Source organism: Bipolaris oryzae, assembly GCF_000523455.1.
Source record: "Bipolaris oryzae ATCC 44560 unplaced genomic scaffold scaffold_19, whole genome shotgun sequence".
Taxonomy (NCBI): domain Eukaryota; kingdom Fungi; phylum Ascomycota; class Dothideomycetes; order Pleosporales; family Pleosporaceae; genus Bipolaris; species Bipolaris oryzae.
In genome coordinates this window covers 49,849-67,786 of record NW_006911295.1, presented here as the reverse complement: position 1 = coordinate 67,786, position 17,938 = coordinate 49,849, and the positions used below count along the sequence as shown (strand labels likewise).

The 17,938-nt window shown below is 50.2% G+C and overlaps 5 protein-coding genes across 5 annotated transcripts; 1 reads left to right on the top strand and 4 right to left on the bottom strand.

Annotated features, from left to right (window-relative positions):
• Positions 1 to 447: 447 nt before the first annotated feature.
• COCMIDRAFT_86257 (uncharacterized protein) lies at positions 448 to 1,638 on the bottom strand (the record flags this gene model as incomplete). The annotated part of the gene is made up of 3 exons (XM_007686458.1): positions 448 to 1,226; positions 1,290 to 1,421; positions 1,479 to 1,638. 3 exons carry the CDS (start codon positions 1,636 to 1,638, stop codon positions 448 to 450), a joined length of 1,071 nt encoding a protein of 356 aa, XP_007684648.1.
• A 717-nt stretch (positions 1,639 to 2,355) lies between these two features.
• COCMIDRAFT_86228 (uncharacterized protein) lies at positions 2,356 to 4,347 on the bottom strand (the record flags this gene model as incomplete). Its single annotated transcript, XM_007686457.1, has 2 exons — positions 2,356 to 4,140; positions 4,198 to 4,347. 2 exons carry the CDS (start codon positions 4,345 to 4,347, stop codon positions 2,356 to 2,358), a joined length of 1,935 nt encoding a protein of 644 aa, XP_007684647.1.
• Positions 4,348 to 7,035: 2,688 nt separating this feature from the next.
• COCMIDRAFT_2285 (uncharacterized protein) lies at positions 7,036 to 11,894 on the top strand (the record flags this gene model as incomplete). Its single annotated transcript, XM_007686395.1, has 9 exons — positions 7,036 to 8,108; positions 8,267 to 8,937; positions 9,027 to 9,645; positions 9,689 to 9,796; positions 9,874 to 10,187; positions 10,236 to 10,293; positions 10,345 to 10,985; positions 11,036 to 11,386; positions 11,458 to 11,894. The coding sequence occupies 9 exons, from the start codon at positions 7,036 to 7,038 to the stop codon at positions 11,892 to 11,894; spliced, it is 4,272 nt and encodes a 1,423-aa protein (XP_007684585.1).
• A 571-nt stretch (positions 11,895 to 12,465) lies between these two features.
• On the bottom strand, positions 12,466 to 13,716 carry COCMIDRAFT_86289 (uncharacterized protein; the record flags this gene model as incomplete). Its single annotated transcript, XM_007686456.1, has 3 exons — positions 12,466 to 12,668; positions 12,767 to 13,215; positions 13,295 to 13,716. The coding sequence occupies 3 exons, from the start codon at positions 13,714 to 13,716 to the stop codon at positions 12,466 to 12,468; spliced, it is 1,074 nt and encodes a 357-aa protein (XP_007684646.1).
• Positions 13,717 to 14,050: 334 nt separating this feature from the next.
• On the bottom strand, positions 14,051 to 17,592 carry COCMIDRAFT_2283 (uncharacterized protein; the record flags this gene model as incomplete). The annotated part of the gene is made up of 5 exons (XM_007686394.1): positions 14,051 to 15,243; positions 15,315 to 15,576; positions 15,631 to 16,109; positions 16,203 to 17,235; positions 17,476 to 17,592. 5 exons carry the CDS (start codon positions 17,590 to 17,592, stop codon positions 14,051 to 14,053), a joined length of 3,084 nt encoding a protein of 1,027 aa, XP_007684584.1.
• Between the last annotated feature and the right edge of the window lie 346 nt (positions 17,593 to 17,938).

Genomic DNA, 17,938 nt, shown 5'->3' with positions numbered 1-17,938 from the left:
AGGTGCATGGCCGTTGGCTTACTCGGAAAATGCAGGGCTCGGAAGGGAAGGTGGGGTTGGACCACAACGATAGACGGCCGCGTGATAGAAGCCCAGTCCAGTCCAGTCCAGTCCGTGCTATCAATACAGCGCCAATGTGGTGTGCCCAAGTGGCAAGTGAGGCGTGTGATGAGGCGGAGCGTTGAATGTAGTCATGCCGGTCGTATTGCCGGCGGCCCGCTAGCTTTAGTTGGTGGCACGAGGCTAGACAGTGGCATTGATTGGACCATGCACGCAAGGAAGCTCAGTTTAGCTTAATCCATTAGATTACTATCTAAAGAAAGGTCATTACAAGAATCGTCTTCGTAAGTATGGCTGTTGTTGCCGTGGTATCAAATCTCGTCCTTCATCAAACAGATGCTACTTTTACCAGCGCCCCGCAGTGTAGAGCAGCAGAAGAATCCAAGCCTATTTGTCCTTGGAGCCGATGTGAAGCTTGTTCTTCATCTTCTCCTTCAAGTGCGACATCTTGCCACCCTTCTCCTCGTGGCTATCAGACGACAACTTGCGACCGGTCTCCGTCTCCGCCACGCCTGCCATACCGTCAGCGCCACTCAGAATATGCATAGCCTTTTGTGTTAACGTACTCTTGGACTCCTTTGGAGAAGCGGCGTTTTGCTTGGCAACGTCCTCTTCATACTTGCTGCTATCCGAAGTTACGCCCGTGTTTGTCCATGCTGGAGTATCACGCTTCTCGGCTTCCTTCTCCGCCTCGGTCTTGTTGAGGCCTGCATCAGTTTCTGAACGCTGAGGCTCGGAGCCAGAGTAAAGCCCGGACGAAGCCGTCACTGAGTCAGGGGCTGAAATCTTGACAGCGGCATCAGAAGACGTGGTGGTAGCGGTGTTTGCCTCAAGGCCGGGAGTCGCAGGAGTGACATTGCTGGGCGCTGTAGGGCCAGCTCCCGGAGCACCTGAGCGGCTGATGTCATCTAGCGGGGTGTCCTTCCAAACCTTGTCCGTAACGCCAGTGGTCTCTGTTGCGCTCGATGTGGGGTTGTTGCTCAATACAGCAGTGTCAGGAGCGAGGGAGGTAATGGGCATGCCGACGTTGGAAGTGTCGTTCTTGCTAGCAGAGTCGAGGGTAGGGGCAGAGGTGGTGGTCTCAGCCTGGGCTTGGTAGACAGGGTCCAGCTTCAAGAAAGCATCCGAACCAGACGTCTTCTCCACGGCGTTGTCGGTCGCCTTGGCTTCGGGAAGTTAGCACTGCATGAAACGACAGATATGGCGTGCCATGAAAGTCGTGGACTCACCATTGTTGCCCTGGTCAAACGGCTCGTTAACAGTACTGTTGCCCAATGCTCCGGATACAGGCTCCTTTCCGGCCGTCTCGTTCTTCGACGAGTCGACATAGTCGGTCTTGTCGGCTGTGGCTAGAGGGGTTGCTAAAAGGCAGGCTCAGCACGTGATATACGGTAAGAGGGGAGACTCGTCCAGCTCACCAACATTGCCCTTGTCGTAGGGGTCAGTTGCAGTTCCAGCGCCTTTCTCGCCCGAGATTGGCTCCTTGCCAGCAGTCTCATTGTTGTGCGTCTGGTCGCCGTAGATGAGCTTGGAAGCTGCTGTAGTGGCAGTAGTGGCAAGGTTGGTAATGGTCTCCATTGTAGCTGCAGCTAGTGCTAGTTGGAATCGTTAAGAGCAAGGTTGTGTATGCGGGAAGTAAAAGCAAAGAGTCTGGAGGGTTTGTGGTGAAATGGACGAGGCCGTGCTTTGTGTATTATCAGGGCGGGCGGGCAGTGACGTAGGTGACGGCGTTTGTCCCAGTTCCAACATGGACCACGACTGCCCGTGTGTCGCACGAGCACGCGAACCGCCATTGAGCAATCTATCGTGGGCGCCTAGCCGTAGCTCCGTCAGGGCGTGTACCTGTCTGTACCTTGGTTCTGACCACCAGCTATCCATACGTCGATGCATTCATGGTGACGCGGCTGGGCTTGCGTCATAGTACGAGGTAGGTGAGTAGTAGCACTACTTACCACCATTGCAAACACGTCAAACAGAGCCCTGCGTGTTGCTGTGTCACACCTTACGAGTCAGCCGTGACATTGCAACTCGACTACTTTTGTTTTATTATTAAAGAATACTTAGGTAAGATATTGACAACGCGATTCACAAACCCAATGAACTTGCCTGGTTAGATGAAGCAGAGTGCAGCGGACTGGGGGCCATGGACGGTCCAGTAGCCTTGCTGTGCCTTCAGCCGCGCCCGACTGCCATGCGCATGTATACGCATATGCATGCACGCCTTGCAGCAAATCCCACAAGGCAAACGTGCGCCTTTGGGAACGGTAATGTTCGCAGTTGGCATACCATTGAGCCTCAAGAACCCTTCAGCCCGGCGCTCTTCTCCTTCGCAGTACCACCCAGCCCACCATGGTTCGTTTTGCAGCATGTTCCATCGTGACACATCTGCTTGAGCCCTGGCTGCCATTCCCATGCAAGGCTGAGGGTTTGCTCCATTTTACTATCACTCCTTGTCATGGGTGCTGAGTCTGTGTTGTTGCTGCTCTTGGTCGGACGAGCAAAATCTACAATGACTACAGTACCCAAGGTATTATTGTCGCTCGGCCCATATGACCGCCCTGATTTGATCATGAATACCAGACGTTGCTCGTCAAGCACACCCGTCACATTCCTTGTGTACCATGCACCACTCGAGGGAATTGCTGGATTGAGTATCTTGTGCAATTGTTGTGAGCAAGGACAACGCGATGCTCGAGGCGGCCACATGCGAATAGGCGATTGTCGATAGCGTGTTTGATTGTCCACAAAATTCGGTTTCGTGCTGTACACAGCCGCAGCCTTTCCCTTGCGGTTGATTGTCGCATAGTCGCCGAGACCTGTTTCGCGTCGTGATCCAACTCGCAGCCTCAGGCATGGCGGCTTCGAGGCATCGTTGCAGCATTCTTGATCTTCAACCAGATCGATAAAAGTAGTACATGCATAGTTGTAGGCTCTAAATTTTGTTCTCGCGAGTATAAAGGAGCGCGGCGCAGGGTCAGTGCTGCAAAATTCTGGATGTTGGCTCCAGCTGAAGAGATCCGGCGTAGGCTTCCATTGAGGTCTGTTGGATGAGTCTATGACGGGGAGATATATATCGTCCTCGGGTAGTAACGGTTCATCCAAAATATCCCTCATGTCATCTTCGCTCCCAAACTCTAGACGGGTCACGTAAAATGTGCGCGATTGTCGCGAGGATGCTTCAGCCCATTCTCGCCTAGACTCAACAATCACCATCTCGTTTGTGCTCTCATCGCTCTGTAGTGTAAGATCGGTCCAAGAGTCATGAATGGGTCCTTGTTTGTGCTGGCGACGATACAGCCGTTCGTCCCTCTCGACACTGGCCGGCAATGGCGAATGAAGTGGGAAGCGAGCAACATGGTAGAAAGAGGTATAATCAATCTCTTCAACCTCAAAGGTGGTTTGATTGGAGACTGCGTAAAAGTGGCCATTGTGTATCTCAAACGCGACTGTAGAGCCAATGTCCGATCCATGAAAGTTGTCCAGTAGTAACCGCTTTGCGCCATCCTGTATCTTGATGCTATTGTTTAAACGTACGCCGCCAACTTCCCATTTATGGTGACCATCGTTACCTCTCCCTGTATGTGTACCATAGTAGAGGAAGTCGGCGTTGTGTCTAACGAAAAGCTTGGAGCTTGAAGGAAGCCGCACCATTTGGATCAGTCTTTTATCATCAGGACAATTACGTGCCATATTCAGAGCTAGTATATAACCACCATCTGATCCATCCTCTTGGTTGAGGTGAACAGCAAGGATTCCGTCAGCATAGTTGAGTAGGTCCACGCCAAAGTTCCTAGGCACTGGAAAAGGCGGCCCTAGAATCGGTCCAGCAATTACAGTGAGATCGATATGAATATCAAGCGACTGTGAGCGTAGATCCGAGAGATGTACAATCTTACCTTCAAGCACGCATAGAATTCCTTTCCAATAAACAAATGCGTTGCCATTGCCCCACGTGCGTGCCGAGAACGGGTGTGCAGTAGACAAAGCATGTCTCCTGTCATAAATTGCTTCCACAGCTTGCTTGTATGTTATCTTTTCTGCCCTTGCTAGTTGTGCTTCTTCCGCATAGGGAAAGTCCTTCTGTCGGCAGCGTTAGCTTTGATCGTAAGCACTGCCGTTTGTCACTGGAGTGCTTACTTCGATTATGCTTCTGCAAACTGTCCTTTCGTCCATCAAGGCACTCAGCTGGTGACATGTCTGACTGAGATGAACAATGTCTTCCAGACTCAGGTTGGCAACCACGCAGAACAGAATGTCAAAGGGGAGGTGGTCCAGGGTGGGATTCATAGACCGCGCGCGACGTTTATAGCAAAAGGCGCTCAAGAGAAGCCGGTAATTAGAATAGACCTTGTTTATATAACGGGAGAAAGGTGAGGCCCAAGTTTCTGATATTGTGTACTAGAGGTAACTGTGTAATTCGATAGATCATTTTTTTGAGTAGCGAGCAGCTGGTCAATTCTTTATTCCCACTAGATGAGCCGCACGGGGCAGAGCCTTACTGACGGCATATTCCATGTACCCTAGTAGTAGAAAACATGCGACCGTGAAACAAAGCCCCACTTCCATCGTTTGACGACCAGGCTGACACCTTTGGCAAATGAACAGATCATCGGGTCTCCAAATGAGACTCTGTGTAATGGAAACCAGGACCAGGTTCAGACCACATACCAGTCAGACCCAATAAGGCGGCGTCCATCGAGTGTTTCTCGTCTGGTCGTACATTGCGCAACACATCCAAATTATCAGTGAGATGACAGGCTTCGCAGAGCCGCATATCGTGACGGAAAAAGTGTCATGTAACTAGTACATAGGCTAGCTGCTTTTGGTACTTAACGTTTCTAGTTGCTGTAGTAGCAGGCTTCAAGCCCCGCACTTAAGTATGTACAACACAAGCAACCATGATTCTTGCCAAACGTACGTGATACTACCTACTAACATCGGCATCGCCCTCTCTACTGATCGTTTTCTTTTATGTGTCACCTCTGGCCAGCTTCGTCGTGAGTCCGCAAGTATTGGCACGTTACGATCTGCTCAGCCTTGTCTCACCGGCCTTGGCTCAGTAATAGTCGTCTTCAGCCTGATCTCACTACCGGGGTCACGCGTACAGATGATGCATCTGATGCGAGGAACGGCTAATCAAACTGCCAAGATCGTGCAGCAGTAGCGTCTCTCGGCCAACCTTTCAATGACATTATTCGTCGCGGACAAGGCGCATTGCAGCCGCTGCAGGTATGTAACACAGTAGCGGTACAGCTATTATACCCAATGGTATGAAAACAGCAAGTCAATGGCTGCTAATCCGACGAACCGATTCGTTGTAAGCAACCAACTTGAGCCTCAAGTCTTTTGCGTTGGCAGATCTATGCATATATGTCAAATACAAGAAGCAACATAGGTAGTGGAGAGTTAAAAGAAGCAGCACATCGCACGTGATAAAGTGTGTATAGACAATGCTAATACAACCTTTCCAAAAAGACAGCGGCTATATAGGTGACAGACCTACGAGTGTAGACAGTAACGTGCTCATTCTCGGCAATGTGTGACGAGTTATCGATTTGAATGCGCTATCCGATCGTAACCGCCTTCAGCCCTACGACGGGCTGTGGGTTGCAGGCACTTATGAAGTGTCATTATTGGAGAGCTGAATCTTCGTCAGGCTGAACGTAGCCGGCCCAATACTGAACGCTCTTTTCCTGCTAGATACAGCACCATGCATCTTGTGGGAATTTGACTTGGCCTCTAGCTTGATGCCAATGATGAGGGTTGCACCTAGTAACGTGGAGCTAACTGTAGCAACTGGTTTTCAGAAATGTATACTGAGCGAACACAACCTTTTCCTAAATTCCCTAAGAAATGGTACCAGATTCGAGCAGCCAGATGCAACGAGATCCAGGAATCTTCAAGAGATGCGTCTACTTCAAAATAATAACTGGATAGCAACCAACTAAAAGGCAGAATATTATGCTAACAACGAACAGGCAGTGCTTTGGCTACCACGTGTGCAGAGGATACAGACGAAAAGGTCGACAAGTCATTTTAAGAACGCCCAACGCCATTGCGTTGCAGCATGTTCACATGGACTACACTTCAAGTCGCTAGACATTTTACGCAGACAAAACGAAACGAGTGCTCATTATCAGCATCAAAACACAGCATATTCTTCCTTAATAATTCGCGGGCTTCTCTTTCAATACCCATAGCAAATTTCCAATCCGATTCCGTTATCTACCCTAGAGCCTTAGGTTGGTGACTGGGTCCGGTGCCTTTTTAGCTCACACGCAAGTGTATTTATGTACGATTAAGGCTAGTTGTTTTCCATGCGTTTACTTTTGGTCCATTTGCTCAGCCTTTCCTATCATCACTTACCAATCCTTACGTCAAGCCATCTTTCCTTGAAGGGTCCTTGGCCGCGATCAGTCTCGATTTTCCTTATTGTAGCTGAGGTGTGCCTTTTCTTTGTCAGGCCTAATACTTCGCGGTTGCATACAGCCGTAGCAAGCTGCAGTTTTATTGCCCCTCTGCAGGAAGAAGCCAGCTGCTCAAGGCACAATGTCTTTGCAAAATCTCATTTGGCCTCATGACCAATGGCTTATCTTTTCGTTGGGGGCGGTGGCTTCCTCACATAAACCTTGGTAGTAAGTCGCTTGTTGTAGCTAAGATGTGCATTTTTCTTATCGAACTTTACCCATAATGGCTGCACACAGCCACCACAAGTAGTAGCTTACAACCACAGACAATGATCAATTGATTTTATTCTAACGCCTTGGCCGGTCTATATTCCATGTTTGAGGAACCACAGAATCTGTTTGCCACCACATGCGGTCAGCTGCAAGGCTGAGATTCAGCCCCAAGGCTGCAGCTCAGCCTGGTCCTCACTGCTAAGTACCGACCGAAGCCAACACTTTCTAGCAAGTTTTCTATGTTCTATCGACTTGCACACATCTCACACTGCTACTCTTTGCACCACTACCTAAGATGTCGACCTCGAACCCGAAATGGATCCTGGATGGACCGAATATGGCTCGTCCCTCTTCGCACGGAGATGAGATACTCGTTAGCCATACCTCCAAAGCCGATATCTTTAGGCCGTCTACCAAAGATCATAGATCAGTCTCTACCAGCACTTCCCGTAAACTAAACGTCTTCAGGGAACAGGTACCTACCTATCAAGAGGCATCAGACGACGACGAGTCTTCATCTGCAGTGTGCGATAGTTGTAGTGTACATACACAGCCTATCTGGAACTGTTCATATTGTGACATGAACTTTTGCGATGACTGTTGGGGGAAGCAGGGTCCACACAAGCTGGGTCGGAAGGGCCCCGATGGCTTACCCCACGAGAAGGCCAATCCAACAATCGTCCAAAGACTAAAGGATATCCTCGCCCCACCTCAAGATTACTATGAACAGCAAATTCTTCATGTCGAGGATGAAGACACAACTTGGTTTGGGATTGCGCGTGATAATCACAACAAATCCATTCTGGATGACCGTGGACGCTACGCTGCTATCATGGCCGACAGCAATACCGATGAGTACCAGTTCCGATATCCCCAGATCGTCTCTTTTGTTGGACAAACAGGTGCTGGAAAGAGCACTCTCATAAAAATGCTTATAGATCAACAAGAGAGGATACACGGCTCGCGTGAATGGGTGTTCCCGTCGCCAGTAGTTGGGTCAATGACGAACAGCAACATACCAACATCTTGCGACGTTCACCTTTACAGTGATCCAACCACATATCTATCAGAATATCCCATGCTTTTTGCAGACTGCGAAGGCTTAGAAGGTGGCGAAAACACTCCGATAAGCGCTCAGTATCGCGAGAAGGCGTCACATACTTCTGAAGAGAAGGGAAAAGGGAGGGATATGCGCCGCGAGTATCCCAAACTGCAAAAGATTTCCAGAGGATTAAATCGCACACGTCTAGAAATCAAATGGGCGAACTCACCAGAAAAGACAAAACGTCAGTACGCAGTCACAGAGTTTTATCCACGTTTACTATACACGTTTTCGGATGTGGTCGTCTTCGTCTTGCGAAATGCAAAGTAGGTTCCCAAAGTACACACTTCAACGCCCCAGTGTTTTATTCTCTTTTGTACTTTCTTTGGGTCTTTATCGACCTGCTCCAATTGTTTCTTCTTCTTCTTCTTCTTCTTCTTCTTCTTCTTCTTCTTCTTCTTCTTCTTCTAACTCAATATCACAGGACATTTGAGTCTACGGTGCTCACATTGTTGATCAAATGGGCAAGATCGTCCATTGAAAAGTCAGTCAACCAACCTATCCTGCCTCACGCCATTATTGCTCTCAACGCAGCAAGTACCAAAGTCGATCATAGCGCTTGGGACCCTGAGCATGCAACAGAATCTCTTCTAGCTGATGTCGCTGGTGCAGTCGATCGAGACCCGGCTTTTAAAGAGTTAAAAGAATATTGGATTAGGAAGGGTAGAAACATTCACACCGTGAAGGATCTTCTTTTGTGCTACTATTCTTCGATCACCGTTGTACGGATACCTGGGGATGGCCGTTATATGATGATCGACGAACAGATCCAAAAACTGCACGATACGTTGTCTAAGCGATGCAGAGAGTCGTTCAACATGAAGCGTAAATCTCGCATGCTTTTCAACTCCGACTCTTTGAACGTATACCTACATTCCGCATTCGAACATTTTTCAAATGATTTGAACAAACCGTTCGATTTCATAAACGCCTCCTTCAAGATCAATCCCATTCCCTTGAATTTTGGAGGTAATATTCTCAAGCTGGCTGTTGCTATGAAAGCTCGGTACGATGATCCCACGAAGATTTTCGAGGAATTGAGCTTTATGGTAGCTTCGTGTATTGGGTTGGACTGTGTTCGACAAAACTTCAAAGGTATGTGTTTCGACCCCACTCCACTCGCTCTTTACACTCTTTTCCTCCAAATCTTAAATCCACAATTTATTAACACGTGAGATTTCCAGGCCCGGCAGACCGAATTCTCGAAAAACAATACCGCTCCCATTGTGAGGCAGCACTAGAAGACTTTTGTGCGTTCTACTGGCCATGTACATTCAGCTATAGGCACCGCAGCCGCTGTGTAAATGTGAAGGCGCTTCATAGCAAGGGCCATCAGAACAAAAAGGGTGAGATCATTGGCACTGGTCCCTACGAGTCCGACTTCACGTTTAGTGGCTTCGCCAAAGACTGGAATCGGCATTTACAGAACCACCTGGCACAATTTCAAGTTGAGCTGAGTTCCCAGCTCATGGAAACCCCTTCTGCGAGTGAGGTTGATATAACCACACGACTCCACCACGACAACATCACAACATTCTACAAGCGTCTGGGTGGCGCCCAGAAGTTTGTCAGTCATTTGACTTGTTACTGCTGCCTTCGAGAACTGGCCGAGCATCCTCTACGTTGCGGACATGTGCTCTGTACGCCCTGTATCAAAAGTTACGGAAAGCCCCACACTGAGCTTAAACACTCATATGCAATGGCTTCTTGTCCACTCCATCACTACGAAACCGTCTCCTCTGCTCACTGGCCGGTGCACTTCAAGCCACCGCTCGCTGGTGTGCGTGTACTATCACTTGACGGGTAAGCAAACCGTACTCATTAAAAATGATACTAACAAAATTAGTGGTGGTATGAGGGGCATTGTCATTCTGGATGTTCTTAGAGAGATCCAAAAGGAACTAGGAGGGCGCATTCCTGTCCAGGATTTTTTCGATCTCATAGTGGGCACCAGGTGAGTCGTTGTAGAGTCTACCATTAGTTCCCGAAGGACTTTGGGCACATGAGCAAGCGAATATTGATTATTCTTAGTACCGGCGGGTTGCTTGCACTTGGACTTGGTGTCAAGAATTGGTCCATCGAACAGTCTACGCGGACGTTCCTGAACTTAGTGGGAAATGCGTTTACTACCAGATATCCTGGTGGTTTCCAATTCATGAGGAGCAAATACAAAACCAAGCCGCTTCAGTCAGCCTTACTCCAAGCTTTCGGGGATGAAGCTATGTTCGGAGGAGTGCCAGAGGATATGAGTGGCTCTGCACGGAAAGTTGCCGTAACAGCTGCCACTGAGACGGGTGAGGAGGTTGTCATATTCACGAACTATAATCGTACGAGCAAATCTGGAGGTAAGTTGCCTTTGGCTTGACCTGAAGCAGAGCTCATACTTTCGATAGTTGGTTACCGTCTGGTTCGCCCAGATGACCCCAACAACGGCCTCAAGGTCAGAGAAGCGTAAGTGTATCGGAATAAGAGTCCTGAGGCTTACAGCTGACACTAGACTAGTGCAAGAGCCACATCTGCTGCACCACTCTTCTTCAAGCCCTTCGTCAATGACAGAACCAAGGAGAGTTATATTGATGGCGCTGTCAAGCACAACAACCCAGTACGAATAGCCAACACTGAAGCCAAGTTCCTCTGGCCAGATGTAGAAGAACGGTATCCAGATATCTTATTGTCTGTTGGGACCGGATACCATGAATCGGGTGTAGAAGGCTCCTCACCTACCGGATCTGATCGCAGACGCATGCAAGTTCGAAAAGCGCTCGACTTAACGAAGAAGCGATCCAAAATATCAAAGGTCTTTCCATCTGTAGATTCTTGGTATCAAATTGCCAAGAAGCGCATCGAAGATATTCTCAACTCTGAAAAAATATGGAGGGACTTCCGTACCGACGTTGTGGGCCTGTCTTCGCCCATTGCAGCAGAAAGATATATGCGCATGAATCCTCAAGTCAGGAGCCCAGTACCCAAGATGGACGACACGTCGAAAATCAACGACTTGCAGAGGGAGGTTGCTGACTCACTTCGCACACCAGAGTCACAGGGTATGATACGAACAATCGCTGGTCGGCTCATTGCCAGCTCGTTCTATTTCGAAAAGATTGGGCGAATTAGAGAGAGCAGAGGTGTACTCACCGTCCAAGGTATGCACTCACAGTATTGCTATGAGATGAACATAACTAAAACGTCAAAGGTACCATTGCGTGTAGATTCGCTAATGGATCCGACAATCTACGCTTCCTTGGAGAACACATTCGCTTCAAGTTCCAACGCTACAGGTTCCAACCCTTCTTCCGCATCTATGAAGTGGGCAACGTCGAGCACACCCAGGAAATCGAGCTGAGCCGCAATGTCCTCGAAGACATGGTAGACACTCGGTTATTCGACCTGGGCCCAATCGTCATACCCGTGACCTCGGAGTCAGCACTTCTGGCCATTGACCTTCACCTAACCGACGACCACATGCAGCCAACACTCAGCACCGGCTTCCCCATCAGTGGTTTCCCACGCAATCTCACCGAAGGCGAAACGGCGATACAAACCGGTAAGACTACGCATTACCCACCCACCCTCCCTCCCTCCCCAGACCAAAGATCAATCTCAAATCTAATCAAGAATTTTCCGCCGCCTTAGCATCTCTGCCCATGCCCGACACAGAACCCCTGAAAATCCTAGACAAGCGCCGCTCCCTCCGCGAAAGCAGATCCAACATCCACAACAAACTCGCGCTCGAGCACCGCCCCCTAAGCGACGGAAACATCAACTACGGGCCCCCCTCAACCCTTGCTGACAGCCACGATCCCGTATCTGACGGAGCCCATGGCCACAGTGAGACCACCCCGCAACCCCCAACGCCAACACTACCTCTTGACCCAGAGCGCCGAGTTGAATTACATGATCCTGATGAAGCCATAGGAATGTCAGACGCGGAGATGGCGCCAAGCCATGAAGAAAGGGGGGGTCCCGTGGCGAAAAAAGGAGCGTCAAAGTTGACGGGACATGATGTTGATGCAGCGAGTGAGGCGAGTTTGAGTTGGGAGACTTTGATGTAGATTTTCTTTTGTGGGGTCATATATAGATTTGCTATTATCTTTTTTTTTGAAAGAAGTATTATTATAATGAATAGATGTAGTATGTGACTTTTGTTCATGTTAAACTGCTCTTATGGCAGGAAATGGTTAAACAATGCGTGAACTGGGCCTTGGGCTAGCTTGTTGCTGTTGAAGGGAAAGCTGTCGGGCGTGACTGAAAACAGTGCTCTGATTTGGGGGAGGAGCAAGTAGCAATCTCTCCACTGCTTGGTAGATGCCTCTTGTAATGCCCAAAGCCATACAGCCCCTCTCTTACTGTAAAACTAGCATCGTAGCAACATGTGACTTGGACATCGTAGTCATAATGCCGTGGGCATGAACAAATGCACACGTCGTAACGATTTCCGTCATCAGGGCCAGGGAAGCCCACGCAACCTCCACCCATACATCAAGCATACATCAAGATGTGAGATGAGGATTAGGCATCACAACCCATCTCTCCTCTTCCTCTCAGTCGCCAAAAAATCATTCCCAACTGCGCAACACAGCAGCCAAGTAAATATATAACAGGGTGGGGGGGTATCAATTCATCTCAGTCTTCCGACGCCGCTCTTTCCCTCTCCTTACCATCCCACCCCACCAACGGCCATCCTTTCGGCAGCACCGAGTAAGGCGGTAATGTATATCTTCCCTCACAACTCCCCTGATCCCTACACGTCAAATCGCACAGCCCAAAGACATTGCAATAGCAACTCTTGACCGTTGGACAATGTACAGCCGGTTTCCCGAAAATAACTAATTGGGTACACACACACAATTCAATCAGCCACTGACCCTTTCAACCACGAGACTCTTAAAAAAAAAGGGAGGGGGGGGGGGGCAAACAAACTTACTATGCCACGAATACTCAAACACCCGCCCACTAATCGCATCCCCAAGCTCCGTCTTTACAATCCACTCTCTAAACCGCACATACTCGTCGCGCGTCCTCTCCCACACCTTCTCCCGCGTCGCCGCAAACTGCGCACAGCAACTCACGCCTACGACCCCGGGAACTTTCTCCCCAGGAAACAGCTCTTCAAACGCCTTTTTGTAGTCACCGCCCGCATGCACGGCTTCGCGGTGCTCGCCCGCTTCAGCCAGTGGTTTTATCTCGGCAGGACACCCGAGAGACCAGGCGCAGCGGATGTTGACGTAGCCTTGCTGGCGTAGGTAGGGGAATTGGAAGCGGCGGAGCATGGGGACGCCGTCGTAGTCTGGGTCGTCGTTGTGCCATTGGTAGCGGTTGGGGTGCAGGAAGAGGATGGTGTCGGGAAGGGTGGCGTAGTTGTCGATTATGTAGCTGTTTTTTTGTTTCGTACAATGTTAGTTTATTTAATTGATTTTGCTGAAAGGGGGGGGGGCAAGGGAGAGGAACGTACGTCAGGTACACCATGCTTTCGCGACCTTTATTCAAGGGAACGGTAAGAGGCGCATTTTTGTCGTCGACTCGATAAATGTTCTTCTCCCACTCGGGAAAGTACTCGTCGAGCCACGTCGCGTTCTCGGAACTTTGGCTGGCGACTACGACGGCGGTTCGTTGTTGCGCCTTGACACTGCCATTCGCTTGCAGCGGCTTCACCCCCTCCTCCTCATCCCCCTTCTCCTTTGGCTTGTGCGACGACGGACCGCTCGTTGCTCGTTGCTCGTCGTAGAGTTCGTCCGGTAGGTGTGTCAGACTGGCGGGGCCGGGCGCAACGGCGCTCTTGTCCCAGAGTTCGAATTTCAGGTGTAGGAAGAGAGCCGTCAGGAGGGCGACATTGATGAGTATCGCGGCATTTCGTGCCGTTATTAATCGAGGCATGGCGACACAAGAGGTCGTACGCCCAAGATAAATCGCACAACGATTGCACGCGAATCTGGGGAGTTCGCATACGCGACGCTTACTTACCCAGGGGCGATCAGCGCTAGGATTCAACACCCGCCGTTAGTACGAGGTTCTCGCCGCCGTTCAGGAGTACACTCCTTTTGCCTCCATAACTAACCACATACATGACTTGAACAAATACCATTTGCATAATTGCATATTGCAGACTTTATGAAAGGACTATCTTGTCAATTGCATTCATTGCAGTATGGGCCTTTAGCTATCCAAACCCAATTGGTGCAGCCCACCATACCATACCCAGCCCGCTAAACTAGGTGTAAAGCTCCTCGGTAAGAGCATTCAGCCCCACACCTTCCTTGGCAATGTCTTCCTCTTTCAAGAAAAGCAACGGCATCTCAACAAGGTTGCCCTTGATCGTGCTGAGAATTTCCTTGACCTCACGCACACCCTGCTCGCCTGGAGCAAAGTTTTCAGCAACAACATGGCCCCACTTGTACAATGACGGCTTCTTGTTCTCCTTGGCCTTCTCGTCCTGGCCAAAGAAGCGAGAATAGTACTCGTCGTATTGCTTCCAGTTCTTGACCTCATCACTGGGTACGGGGTGGAAGATTTTTGCGAAAGCCTGTGTGTTGGTGTGTGCTCTCCAGTTCCATAGGTTCCAAAACTCGTCAGAAATGGGGTCTACAACTTGGCGGTCTTCCTGCGATCCCCAATCGTATTGATTAGGGATTCCTACAGGCTCATAGTTGGCATCTGGTCGCTCCATGTCCTGAGGTTTGAGCAAGCCGAGATGCTTTCGGAAGATTTCCCTTCGAAGGGATGCGGCGAACTCGGACGCGCGCCATGGCTGTCCGTCCATGGAAGACTCTACCGTGTTGGGGTCGTGGATGATGATCGCGATCTCAGAGTCATGATCGCCAAGTTGCGAGCGGTCGTTGAGATTAGCAGACCCACAGATGACAACCTGGTCATCAGCGATCAAGAGCTTGCTATGAATGTACAGCTCTTCAGATACGAAAGCATCCATCTCAGCATCGGGGCTACCTTCCCAAGGCACGTTACGAATGTCCTCGCCTCCGAGCATATAACACTCGCTGACAGTGTCCCAGCGTCCATCGCCAAGACCTTGTCGCCCGCCGACCTTCATTGCTTCTTGCTGGTAACGGTCATAGTCGCTCTTCCTGCCTTGGCTTTGTGGACCACCATCGTACTGCTGTTGAGGGGCGGAGGAACCGTCCATCTCGTATACACCATATTCCTGAGTAGGCGGGGGGCGATAAGCCTGGTAGCCACGCGCGTTGTCGTGGGCAGCATCGAAGCCCTCCTGAGCTTGAGTGTAGGAAACGCCACTGCGCTGCTCCGTCTCCTGCATGACCTGACTGGAGTTGATACGATCGTAGCTGCGAAGGTTGTAGAACCGGATGTATTCCATCGGGTTGAATCCTGCCTTGGCAATCTCCTCGTAAATTGAGTGACCACCACGGTTGATGGAGTCGTACTGGACTGTAATTGATGAAGTGGTTAGCAAAGTTTGGTTCTACTTGATGTTGACATGATTGTCTCTGGCCACTCACATTCCATGATAGCTCGGGTACCGAGTGCTTCATCGAGCTTCAGATCGCCTGCAAAAGCCGGCACAGCAGGAATCATAACAATCATCTTGTACTTCTCGCCATTTCTCGCAGCGCGGACAATGCGTTCAACAATGGCCTCACCGACCTTGTTTTTGATTGGCTTCTGCTGGTCACCCGTGGCAGTTATGAAAAACTGATTCTCAATGTAGATGAAATGCTTGCTGTTGCGGATGATCTCGCAGTACGCATTTTGAATTGAACGCTGTTATACATTGTTAGTCTAGGTTTTCTAGTATTAGTGCGTGCTTCTACTGACCTCAGTGGTGACCAGGTTATGGCTCCATTTGGCGGAGCTTCGCGTAATTTGGCAGTCGACACCACCCTTCTGCGAGCCGTGTTCCGCATGTAATTGTTGCTGAGGGTGGTGCGAACTGTGGCCCTGACCGTACTGATCGAACTTGCTGTACATCTTCTGACGTAGACCACCATGGCCAAAAATTCCTCGGTCACCCTCCTCGCTGCCACCGAAACCACGCTCTCCTTCGTCTCCTTCGAAATCCCGTTGTTGGGTTGGCGCCTGTTGAGCCCCGCTGTTGGTATCAGGTAGTCTGGCGTATCTGGTGGCTTTCTTGCTGTACTTTTCGTCATAGATGAAATTCCAGCGTTGCGTAAAATGGGTACGCAGATCCTGAACAACTGGGCCAGAGACACACAAGGCAACATCAGACCATCCCATACGAGAGCTTTGGGTCCTGTCGAGCTTGTTGTTCTCCCAGTTGGTCACGTCCTGGAAGTCTGTGTCCGAGTTAGCACTACTAGCAGACTAAAGCTTGGCCGGCAGAGCTATGAAATATGGACCAAACTCGGCGACCTTAGATAGCAACTTACCTAGCATACGAGCATTGTTAAAGTCTTGGCCCGGGAAGACAATCCTGTCGATATTGCCAGGATGGGCGTCAGCTATTGCGTGCTGGTTAGTGTCCCATCGGCCATAGCACAAGTCTAGTCCTCCCATGAAGGCGATGTGGCCATCAATCAAGCAGAGCTTTTCGTGATGCGCCCAATACATGACTGTGCCTTCGTGAGCACCATAGATTGCCTTGAGGCCATCTCCTGGAAGTTGAGCGAGTGCTGCCGGAGTGAAAGTCATGTTCTTCATAGAAGCGAGAAAATTCGAATGCAGCACTGCGGCGTCGGGCAAGTGATCAGGGTGTCGGAAAACACCAATGTTTTGGTGGAGGTCTTCCAAGTGGTGTTTTGTATGGGCTGATGAGACTGTAATAGGAGGGGCAATCAGCGGATCTGTCTTTTCCCACTCTTCAAGCGATTTAAATATGACATCCAGGCCGATGCGCGTGAGCGCTTTGGTAAACATGTCCGTCGAACTTGGTAGGAGAGAATGAAGGTAGTTGGGCAGCAACGGAGTCAGTAACTTACGAGTAAGGGCTTGGGTAACCTCCTTGTAAACAATGATGTTGACCTTGACGCCGCGCTCAGCAGCCGCAAGCAACATGCGGTCGACACGATACTGCTGGTTCTTGGCAGGAGGGCGACGAAGATAGAGCTCGGGGGAAAGCCACCAGTCGAGGATCCAGATGGACTCTCTGGCGCGCTCGAGAGCTATGGATACTGCGTACATGTACGAGCACCCGTCGACATACCACTTGGTCTCGTTGCCATGTCGTTCTGGGGCGAAGCTGGAGAAGCGATGTTGCTGATGATATTCTTGGGCAGCAGCAGGCTGTCCTGTCTGCTCATATGTTTCCGCTGGGGGTTTCTGCTGGTTGTTGTGGTCGTCGCCACTTATGGCATCTTTGAGATCGGAGACGAAATCATGAAGAGGATCATGGAGTTTCTTGAAGAAGGACATGCCGCCGCCACCGCCACCTTGCTGTGAGGATGAAGACTGAGGCTGGGTATTCTATGTATGTTGAGTCAGGTATTTGTGTTTGGACAACCAAGCTTCTCTCAAGGCAATGAATGCAACGAACAGAAGAAAAGGAAAGCGGGCGAGGTTAGTGAATGACGAAGCTAGTCTGGGGCTTGGTCGGTCATGGTGGGGCAGTCCCAGGGATACATCAAGATGGGACTAGGTGTAGATACAGAGCATGCAATGACAGCATGGCGTCTGGAGGAGGTGTGTGTAAGTACTGGTACTCACCTCTTTTTTGCCAAAGCCAAAACGCCGACCCATGTCGCCTATGAGGCCGCGATCGCCCTCTTGCCCTTCTTGGGCATTGTACTCACCGTACGCCAAGTCATCGTCTCGGCGAGACATGGCGGTGCTGGCACAGAGGCTGGGAGGGGGAGTGGTAGGAGCGAAATTGGAATGATTGTGTTGTTGGAGCTACAAGAGCTGACGGAGCTGGAGGTCGAGGTGTTCGGACAAGCCCCGCGTCACAAGCTTAGCGCCAGGAGGGTCAGCAAGGGTGTGAGCAACGACGTAGCTGGCGAGCGGATGAGCTGGAATCCGCGCCGATGCCCAATCAATTGCGCGTACCCTGATTTCTCCTGGTCAGCACAGTATCGCAATCGGTGCAGGGGGGGCGGATAGTCATGGCATGCATCCAACCGTCTGTCCGTACCCGTACCCGTCTCTGTGCCCCTCACCTCACCTCACCCCT